The sequence below is a fragment of the Metopolophium dirhodum genome, chromosome 4 (assembly GCF_019925205.1).
Source record: "Metopolophium dirhodum isolate CAU chromosome 4, ASM1992520v1, whole genome shotgun sequence".
In the NCBI taxonomy this organism is placed as follows: Eukaryota; Metazoa; Arthropoda; class Insecta; order Hemiptera; family Aphididae; genus Metopolophium; species Metopolophium dirhodum.
The window spans coordinates 12,317,653-12,329,994 of record NC_083563.1 but is presented as its reverse complement, the minus strand read 5'-3'; the positions used below and the strand labels follow the sequence as shown (position 1 = coordinate 12,329,994).

Genomic DNA, 12,342 nt, shown 5'->3' with positions numbered 1-12,342 from the left:
GCGGAAGCTAATAGCCCATATCGCCAAAGCTACAATAAGATCAATAAAAAAAAAATAAAGCGATGATTAAATTATATAATATTTTATTCATTTTATATTTCCAAAAACAGCACTTTCTCTCTACGTTTTGATTCCTCAACAAATTAATAACCTATGAATATTTTAGAATATAACACTTTAAACAATTCTTAAATATAAATTACATTTGACATTTGGCATACATACAAAATTCAATCACATGTTGTTTTAAGTATTATAATTTCGTATGTGGTATAGGTTTAATTTTCAGACTAGACAACATTTAAAATATAAGGTTCAATTTTGGTATTACTGTTTTTATTCGGCATAATAATTTAACTTGTAATTCTTAAAACATTAATATGTATATGTTCAACATTTTATAATTTCTGATTTTGTCACATGATAAACGAATTAATAATACAATTCTTTTCTAAAAAAACAACATCGAGGGTATTTGGACATTGAATATCTTATTGCTAAATATTATAACTTATAAATCATTATATTCTTACTTATCACAGTAATATTGCAATATGCTGAAAATTAGGAGATGTTTATAATTTGTGTTTAAAATTTAGTTGTAATAAATTATATATATAATATATTATATTAAATACATTTTAAGCGTTGCTTCAATGCTTAATATAATATCATCTACGTGCACGCCAAACAGTTTAATGAACACTTATAATAATATTATAAAAATAAGGGAGTTTATATCATTGAAGCGCTTTATGTTTAAACGAATAACACCGCAATATCTATGATGCACATGGAGATTAGAAAAACGGCACTCAGCCCAGAAATGGTAGGTATTAAGTTAAAACGTTTATTGCATAAATTACGTTATATGTGATATCTAAAAGTTGAACCTACGCCTCACGTCCATAATAGCATACCTATAGATTATAATGGCATTATATTATTATTATATTTTGTGTATTACGCGTGTATCGTTATTCAGCAGACTGTACAACTCGATTGTAATCATATATTTTTTTATGCACAGAACTCTGTATAATACACAGGTACTATAATATAATATTGTGTAAAATGTATATTTGAAAAATGTCTTCGCGTGTTAAAGTTCTAATATTTATGATAATCATAATAATAATATAATATGTAAGTATTTAATGCAAAACTTAAGTTTTCGTGAAGTGTGCGAGAAAAATAATAATGATGATGAGAACCAATCAATGTTATTAAACCTAATCTTTAAAAATGTTTGGACAACCTACATAATTGCATTAACATTGTATTTAAAAATCAATAAATTATAATTGCCGTATAATATTTTGAGTAATATACTTCATTAAAAATACGGCTCCTATTTTTTCCATAGCATACATTTGTATTTTATATTTAGAACAGTAGGTATGCAATATTTTTAAAAATATTTAAGGTTAAGAGAAAATAAAATGTTTTTCTGAATTTATCCGGCAACTCGAGTTTCTGGAAATGAATAGGTAGGTGGGGTGATGTGTAAGTATCGCAACATTCCTCCCAACTTATCATTGCGGGTGTTTTCATAAATTTCAAGGCTATATTATTATCGCTTCTGGTATTATTTATAATAGTGTAGGTACTCTGTTTTCTGCTATTGGAGTATAAAAAAAATGAAAAAATTATAATTTAAATAAATTAAATATAGTCATTGTTCCACATTTGACATTGACTGTCGCTCTACGCTATTCTTTTAAAATTAATACTAAAACTCATTTTTCGTTCAAAGTGTCAATACAACTGCACAAATATTGTGCTTTTTTTAACGAATCTTGTGTTTCCACATGGAGTTGGTCATTGGTCATTTCCCTCCAACAAATCAAAATCGTATGGTATAACTTATTCAAAGTCCAAATTATCAAACTATATAATGGTCTATATAATTACTAATAATTATCATTTGTGTATACCTTACGTAATAAATTCTTTATTTGCTCGAATTATGTGTAAAAAACGTATCGATAAAAGCAAAATAAAATGATCAGCCAAACTCCATACAAAAATCTATTATCGGAAGCCTTTAAATTACTTCTACTGACGATATATCGATAACAATTGGACTAAACGCCTCATGTCCCAGTAAAATAAAAGATTACATTTATTTCCTGGATTATCTCAATAATCTAAATCGTATAAAATCACCACTTTACCGCATATAATTGTTTTATGATATTATGATACTGAAACAAAAATTAATGCTGTCAATATAACTATCAAAAAATAATCTACTTCAATATAATTAAAAAATAAAATTCATCATTATCCAAAATTTTGTGAAGAAAACACAATCTGTGAATTCACTTGTAAAATTATGTTTACACTCAAACTAAATACATTTTCGTCAAACTCATAATATGTATGATAGATCTATTATGTGTGTAAAATATCATCATACAACGAATTCATTATTATTATAACCTATCAGACAGGTGAATGTTACAATAATTTTATTAAATAGTATGTACAATAATATATTATATATTATGGCCCCCACACGGCAACGTGTTAATATAATAAAAAAATAAATAAATTAGTGTATAGATATATATTTGTATTATACACTAAGTACCAAAGTACCTACATAACCAATATAATAGTATATTGACAACCAAATCAATGAATAATGAGACTGATTCAATTATTTTATATTTCGATTTGGCTGGCTAGGTTAGGTTGTATAAAAATTGTACCTAATTGCTTTGATAACCTATTGCAGGTATATGCACGAAGTGTTTTTCATTTTAAATTATGAGTGTATTTTAGTTTAATTGTGTTCAAAATTTATCAATTTCAGTGTCCGCGGTGAACGGGCCGTGGTTAAACGTATCAAAAGTTAACCGTTTACATATGGGCGCATATTTGTGTATAGCGTCTAATGGAATTCCACCGTCAGTTAGCAAACGTATCATGCTAGTCATACAATGTGAGTGAAACTAATTAACCACCATACCTATGTATGCACACAGACACACACATGCACGGCAAACAATGTCGACATATTATTATACGGAGTGTTTCCGGGTTATCCGAACAAACATCGAGAGTGATCTCATTTTTATGTGCTAATGTAATCGAAAACCCATTATGCGTTTCGCAAGTGCGCGATTTTCGACGGTACCCACCATCGCTGCAGCTTCAATTAGGTGGTCATGATTGGTGATTCCTTATAATGTGTTGATGTTTTAAAGAAAAACGGATTCCTCTATGAGACTTGTTATGAGGCCATTCTGATGGGAGTCTAAAAAACTCAAAACTCGCTAATGTATACATGGCGTATATTATCAATTACTATACCTGCCTACCTATGTAGAATTTATTGTCGTGCGACAATATTCTCGTCATGCATTTAACTTTTATTGAAATATTATGTTTTAAATTCAATTAAATGGCTGTCTTGTGCCTTTCAAAATCAGGATTTCACAAAACACAATTCACCATTCATAAATTGTGAAATTGGTGTTCGATTCCAGACTAACGTGACAACGTTTTCATAGCTTATACGAAAAACCCTTAAACACCCTGTATAAGCCATTGTGTGTGTGTGTATGTGTGTGTGTGTATGTGTGTGTGTGTATGTGTGTGTGAGTGTGTACCTACCTGTACCGTATACAATGTATATGGTGGTAAATATTATTATTCCACGATTTCCCGTCAGGATTATTGGATTTCATAATAATTTATTTTATTTTTTGTGTGCGTGTGGTTTTTTCTTCTTTTTTTTCAACAGTCCCTCCCATGATATGGATACAAAATCAGCTCGTCGGTGCACAAGAAGGTCAATCGGTCACTTTGGAATGTACGTCCGAAGCGTATCCCAAATCAATCGATTATTGGACAAAAGATAAAACGACCATCATATCAAACGGTTAGTATATATAGTATATATATATATGATAGTATAATATAATATATATAGAATAGAAAATATCGTACACTTAAGTGCACGTATAAGTACGCGCGCAGGACCTATAGGCTGATAAGCATTAGGCATTACCTCCACATATATAATATAATCTTATATGTGTGTATTAGTGTATAGTTGATTTTATTTTTTTGGAATCTTTCATCTATAGGTACGTCCGCGAAAGAACTATTTCTATAATAAACAAGGCAACTATAATAATAATAATATAATAGATTTTGTTCATATTATATTTTATCGAAGAACATTAAGTGTAGAACTGTGCTAGTCTGCCGCAGTGAACCCTACGATATGGTTTGATTTCCACGGGATTTTAAATTGGGCGCAAAAGGCGGACGCCGAATAACACAGCTCCGGGGTCGTGGCGTACCGACCAAAACGGTACCCGTAATAAATATTATTATTATGAATGCCAGAATACCCACCGGCGTGGGAACGACTGTTTGCGAACGAAATAAGTGTACAACTAAATCGTATCCGACGTTATTATAATAGACAATGATATCGTAAGGAAAGTGTATACAATTATATTGCATTATGATTTATCCTGATGGGACATAAATATCCATTAAAATATTATTATTTTATTATACTTGAACAGTATTGTAGGTACACAATATTATTATGTAGTTGGCACGTATTCACGATATTTAAGTATCAAGTACAGTTTTGTCAATATATATCTATCAAAATATGTGGAAAATATTTAATTATTATTCCATTAAATTCAGTATATTAATATGTACATTATAATTCTTTATTATTATTATTTTTATGATTTATATTTACTTATGTTATTATATAATATCTATTCTGTTACCATCACCAATACTATATAATATAAAAGTTAACTTTATTTATGCATTTTTAAAGTAAATCTATTGAAACATGAAATGATTATTTTATTAAAAATGTATTAATTTATACTATTTATTATGTAGTTTAATAATTAAAATGTCAAAAATACGTTAATCGATAAAAAATAACGAATTGAAAAAACATTTCATAATTTATTTATGAGAGGAAAAAGAGTTTCTTTTTAATTTATAATGATTCATTAAATAATATAAAAGCACATTAAGATCACTGATGCGTAAAATAAAGGTGTACATAAATATTATTAATTTAATTTAAATACTAAACTGACAGTTTATTACTGATTAAACTTAATTTAATCGATAAAAATTATTTAAATCTAGCTTGGTATTTCCTGCAAATAAACGTATCCAATAATAGTAGGTATACGCAATCATTGAGTATAAACTTACCCATACTAAATATAGTGAACACTTTAATTCTTAGGTCTATGCTATTACAGCTGTATTTTAAAAATAATTTTATTTGAATTTGGTAATGTATAGAGTACGGATTTTGAAGGAATTTGCTTTTTTTTTCTATAGTATTTTCTGCTTGCGGTCAGAGTTTTACCATTTTCAATTTTCTTATCATAGTGAATAAATATAATTTCATCGTTACCTTACAACTTACTGTTATAATAGAGGACCTGCATACAACAGTACTGACAGGTATATAAATAATATTCCATCCCAACTAAATAGTTTTGTAATATTATTATTCAAATATAACTTAATTATCGTGTTTAAATCCCGTGACAACTGCAGCAACGTGTTGGCGGTTTAATAATATCAGTATAATAGATTGTTATTATTGTTATATATATTATATGTATTATATGCATTATTATATGTTTTATAATTGTTTGGCCTGGCAATCAATCGAATATGTTCAGTGTTGACAGTCCTGTTAAGTCCATGTCGTATACGGTATACCTCCCGCTTAAAATATCTGCACGATTTTGACGAGCTGTGAAAGCAAATTTTCCGTGCAGCTTCCAGACAGCAGCATCCATCGACTCGAGGACTAGTCTGGAAATGTATAGTCGGCGTTCAGATGCAGAATATTCGCGGCCGTACTGTTCCATTGTGCAGGGAAAACATGCCAGCTTAGTCAGGTCCGTGTCCCCGGCACCGTCCATTAAACATTTGGAATTTAAACCCAGGGCTTTCGTTTGTGCTCCATTTGTGCTTGTTTGTGCTGCGATTCCCTTCGTTTGTGCTCGATTTCGGAGCAATTTACCTTGGGTAGTGCCGGGGACATGCTAAATACAAGCATTGAATATCCGATCCGGACAAACACCTTTCGCTTGTGCTCCGTTTGTGCTGCAATTCCCTTCGTCTGTGATCCTTCCATAGTTATAAAAATCCCTGGGTTCAAATTCCAAATGTTGAATGTGCGGTGCCGGGGACATGGACCTATGGTTTAGTCCGAACAACATGACTTTATTATATCAATCGTATATATATTGTTATAGTGGGTTTCCTACAAGTTTTGTTTTTCGATTTACTTCTGAGGAAGGAAATGATGCTGGTTGTCGTTTCTATTAAGTCTTATAAGTACGCATTTGAAGTTTCGACGAATGGTTTTAGCTTCCCTGCAAAAAAACAAAATATTATGTTGGAATGTCTTCGCATTGTTATTTATTTTAAATATCATTGTTATTATTATTATTATTATTATTATATATAATATTTTTATGAATCAATCCGCGCAACTTAGTCCATTGGGTGGTTTTACTGTGTGGGAAGATACTGTAGATTTTAAAGACGTTTACACAGTTTGGCAGATTTTTTTAGTGGGCATCCATAGGTATCTGCCATGCCCGGGCGGGGGATGGCAGCACTTCTCTACGGACACCGTGACTTTCCCGAAGAAAAATGCCACTCGCGGCCGAGGTTTTGAACCGGCGTCGGTGCGCGTCACAACCGACGCCTTAGTCCGCTCGGCCACTCCGTCCCCCTATTATTGTTTTGTTTACCAACGATTCGCGTATTCGTCATGTTAGAATCCGAATGGTCAATATAATTTTATCATAATATTATATAAGTATACTCGTAATATATTATTATCACAACGTCTATATGAAAACTGTTGGTAAAATAATATACGAAATTTTTCAGGCACCAAATACCACACAGATCTGAAGGATAACGCGTACAAAACGCACATGAAGCTGACGATAATATCGGTAACGTTGTCCGATTACGGCACGTACCAGTGTGTTTCGAAAAATTCGTTGGGCGAAACAGACGGCACTATTAAGCTTTACGGTACGTTCATGCAGATTAATAATATGTACGTATATACCTAGATTATAATCATAATTTTTTTTATTGCGAAAAGAAAAATGTATGCATACCAGACGAATATACATCCCTTGAACAATGCTCAACTTCATTTTTAAGTAGATTTGTATAACATATTATAATTATTTCTAATTTGTGTGAACAATAATAAATTATTTACTTATAATCAAAATAATACTATTAATGATGCTCGTCGTGTAGTTAGGTCTCGGATAATATGTATAATTACTGTATTTAAAAATACATTCAATACTTAAGCTTAAATGTTTCACTAAAAAAATTTTTTGCTATATTATTTTAAATGGAATAGGTTTATATTGTTTTCCCGTAAAAAAATTAACAACTAATTAATTTCGTAATACATAAATGCTGTTTAAATAATTATATTAATAAAAAAATAACTAAATATTTAATCAAATTATGTACAAAATGATTACATTTCATCAACATTTTAAAATTAATTTGAATAATATGAATAATATTTCGTAACACTAAACAATTAATAAAAAATATTAAAATGTTGAATATTAGAGATTCATTTTATTTTATACGAACTCATTATTATATATATATATATCATCAATATATCGTAAGAAATTCATTATTTAATACTTAATTAAATATTATAAAACATAATTAAGTTTCAGTCCTATAAAACTAAACTGTCAGGATAGCCTGCTATATTTAAAGTACCACTCAAAGAACGATATTTTTTCAAAATTATAATACCATGAATAACAAATATATGAATAACAATCATAATATTATAAGGTCATGGAAACATATGACACGAGTCATTAGTATAATATTATAATCTCGTTTTAAACAGACAACACGTATTATTGATACGGAAAAGCCATTATCTATAATTTGGCAGGTTTATGTGGATCAAAACATCGGTCACGATCCAACGTCCGAAAATCTACAAACCATTACAACTATTTTATAATATTAAAATTAATCATAATAATGATGGCGTTTAAAAATGGCGATTTCACACATTGCTATAATCATGCAATAATATATTCGGAATTACCGCAGTTTAGACTATACCTATATGAAATTCGGCTCTTGCCTCGATTTTTACATAGTATAAAAAGTGCATAAAACAAGGAACCTAGATGTGATTGCATATATAACATATTATATTTTCAGCGAAAATCTTCGGGCCAATTTCTAGTGGAGATTAATAGTTAAAAAGATTAATATTTACAAATGTAATAAATATCCATGGACTGCAGAGGACTACCAGGTAGTATAATAGGTACATGAATCATACGGCGAACAGCGCATAATGTTCAAGACATGAATATTGCCCCACTCACGCATAGTGCTCGAATTACTCGAATTACTATTATTCAGTAATAATAATACTCTTAAAACAATTTATCGATATTTTAGTAGGTAGGTAGTTATTTAATATATTTTCTACGTCGAATGGAGTAATATTTCTACACAAGTTTTTTTTTTCCCGTGATAGCCAAACCGCCTGCTGTAATGTCTATAGTTCGTCTTGTGCCAAAGTTTTAAAATGTTTTTCGTTATCCATTCATAGATTTCTACAATACAATCGTATATACTCGTTATCTTTTCCGAAAGTAAACATATTTTATTGACAGTGATAACTTCATGTCGAACACATAATAGTTAGATATACTATAGTAAACTACATATATGTGATATTATACTGATATTTACATACTCCATTCACAATCCTGCAGTGATATAAGCTACCTACCTACGTTATATTATTATCTTATATTATATTTCTTTGTGACTTTGTGTACATTAATAAGTTGCAGATATGTTCACTTTGTGTTTTACAAACCAGCAGAAAAATGCATATATAAAATGCGTTATATTATAATCGAACACGGAATTTGTATTAGCGTCGTTTGGGACTTGAGTAATATTGAATCACTGTTTTCGCAATACTCGTAACAAACACAAACATATTATTATAATTTTTTCTGATTAATTATAGTCATAATTTCAACAATCGTTCGTTATGATAATACTCGTCAATCAAAATTAGTGCTCAGAAATAAAAACAACGCAAGACAGACGCGTTGAAATACCGAAATAAATATTACAGCTAAAATCGTTGTTATATGTACCTGCAAGCTATTATACCGATTTCCCCTCCCCCCTCACAATAACTTTTTTCAAGCTCATAATAGTTGATAATCATATGTGTACTACTATATTACGATGTTGAAAAATCATTATCTTATTGGACGATTTCAATTAGTATAATGTTCAGTATTTTTTAGTTTTAGTTTAGGTAGGTACTTTAACACAATATAAAATGTAATAATATATTAAAATAATTTATAATTAAATGTTTACTATCGTGTTTTCGAAAAATCCGAGATATTCAATTTATAGAACTAATTTATGTAAATATTTTAAAAGTTGAATTATTAATTTCCATTAAGTACAAACAGTTGTTCAAGTTTTAAAGTTTTGTCAAGAGGCGTGTAGAGAAATGTATAAGTAACCTATATATAGGTCGGTGGATTTGAACAAATACGGTGAGACATCCTATACTTATACAAAGGTACATACAATTAAAACTGGATAAGTGTCAAAAACGAGTTTACGCTAATTAATAATAATATTACTATAGTTTCCTTGTAAAATATAACGTTTGTTTTCGTATTTTCATTATGATGCAGCGGTGCCTAAGCCGACGACGACGACAACAACCACCACCACTACGACCACTACGACCACTACGAGCACTACTACCACGACCACAATGCCCACTTCGGTGTCCGGTCGCTGGTGGACGACTGAGATGCCTAAAAAATCGTCTAAATTCGGCGGAAAGGGTATATTATATAATAAAAACGAAAAAAAAAAAACTATTTATAAAATAGCTCAAACATACACCCTTATTTCTTTTCATAGCTACCTACGCACATTTTACACGCTCCACTCGTACTAACGCAATTTGTGTTATTTGTGAGCCCACTGTTATACGTATATGATAAATATAAATCGCATTGAACCCATATAATACGAGCATACCTACTTATAATATAAGGTAGCGAAATAGCCCCTTTCAGATCACACCGTAAGAATAAATTATACGCTTATGCAATATGGTGTAGTTATGATTTTTTCCTTTCTGAAAAATTAAAATTTTTCTTTATAATTCAAATATCACAATTATTGGAAATGTCGAAAAACTCAATGATAAAATGATTACTTAAAATAATAATTATACTTATATTATGATTTAAATTATGGATAAAAATATATTCTGAAAAGTCCCCGACTATACCTGAATCGATATTAGATGATAAAAAGAGGCGAAGTATTAAAACGAATCATTTTAATTACTGTTTGAGTTAAATATTTGAGTAGTAACTTGCATGAGCTTAGATACACTTTAATTTGCATTTAGTCCGTGGTAACAACGGCTGACTGTTCAAAATATACTATGTATTTTACCGGTTATAACTACGATTTAGCAATAAATAAAGGTACAAAAAAAACTCATTTTGTCATATGCGTTGATATTAACATTTTAAAATACATAAATAGTAAGTATATAAAAATATTATAAATAAAAATTCATATTATTACAATAATATTAGGTTTAGAAACATAATAAGATTGTAGGCGTTTGGCGCTTTTGAATGATAGGTAGAGGTACCCACGCAGTTCTAAATTGAATATCTGGAAAGAAACATCCGTGTATAGGCGTATGGGATTTTGGCACTTTTGTACATACGATACAATTTATATATTTCTTATCTCGTTTTGGCGCTTATGTCTACCATCGATTTTACCGACAACGCGTGTGGTTCGTGTAAGAATAAAATCTAGAAAATTCGAAACCATTTTCCCCGGTGATAAATGATAATGGCAATCGTGATTTTTAGTGATAATTATAAATGTACGGTTTATCGCAAACAATAACTATTATGGGCCAGGATACATTTTTAATTATTAGGTTTTGATTGGAGAGGTTTGACCACCCCTGGCAACCGCGTCACACACAGCATAACTCTCGACCACTGCAGCGCCTATATAGACATGCGATTACCACGGTATATGATGGTTAATTTATCGTCTTATTCGGTCGGACGCCTGAAAACTTTTTCTCGCCGATTTGCTATATTTATACACACGCACGCGCGGGCGCTCTCAACATGTAAATATATTATAATATATATATATATCATACGATTCTCCATCGACCGCCCCTTTTTCACTCCGTTGGATTTATGTACCTATCTGTGATGTGTTTATACTATAGAGTATTTTATGTATGTATATTTTTTTTTTCTTAACCAGCGCCCGCCAACGAAGTGGACCGGAGACCGTCGAAGAAGACCGGAAAATACCAAGACGCCGCCGATAACAACAAGGACGATCCGACCGATGAGGACCAACAGCAGAGTTCGCGGGCAGCCGCCGCCGCCGCCGCCGGTAAGTGTAACCGATAATGTGCGGCGCGGACACGCCCGTTAGTGTCGCCACTATATTATTATTGTAATACTGGCGCGAGGAGAACAAACAACGCGCTCGCCGACCGTTTGATTTACCGACCGGATCAGTGGCGATAGCGGCGGTAGAGAGGTGTATTATAAGACGCGCGAGGGATGACCCTTTTGTTTTGTTTACACTGTATAAATCACTCTTCTACTTGAAGAAGAAATTTCTTATTTTTTCTGCCCCTCACTCTCTCCCTCTCCGCTTTTCGCCGGGTCGACCTTTTCCGTACATTATTCACGTGGAGACTTTTTTACTTTTACTTATCGCTATATCAAACGGGCGCGCGTTTTTTATTTCTCGTTTCGTCAAAAATGTTTATTTTTACCACATCGCCGACGACGTTGCCGGGGGGAGCGGTACGCGTTTAAAACCTATTTTTTCCCGCTTGATACTCGTATATATATATATAAACATCGGCGATCGACGGCGTCGTGTTTGCGTTACTCGTTACGCTCGCTACGATTAACCTGCTCGGGTATATAAAATATAACGCAGAAGTATAAAAATAATAATAATAATAAATATCATATTTGTTCTCATCGACTGCCCTTTGCTTCGGGCATCTCTCTATGAATACAGCATAATATTATACTGTCGACACACGTCGAACGTATTTTTTTTACGTATCTGTATCTCATATTATCGGTGTACGCATGGTTCATCATCAATAATATTAGACGGTTTATTCTGTGTTTCGCTGTTTATTATAGTATTGCGGGA

The 12,342-nt window shown here is 31.3% G+C and overlaps 1 protein-coding gene across 1 annotated transcript in view; it reads left to right on the top strand.

The window, feature by feature from the left end:
• Window positions 1–12,342, top strand: part of LOC132942987 (lachesin-like) — a 167,806-nt gene that overhangs the window by 140,360 nt on the left and 15,104 nt on the right. Inside the window, exons 5-9 of the mRNA XM_061011731.1 lie at window positions 2,822–2,950; window positions 3,755–3,892; window positions 6,928–7,077; window positions 9,792–9,947; window positions 11,422–11,556. Coding sequence (XP_060867714.1) covers window positions 2,822–2,950; window positions 3,755–3,892; window positions 6,928–7,077; window positions 9,792–9,947; window positions 11,422–11,556 — 708 coding nt within the window. The remainder of the gene's footprint in view (window positions 1–2,821; window positions 2,951–3,754; window positions 3,893–6,927; window positions 7,078–9,791; window positions 9,948–11,421; window positions 11,557–12,342) is intronic.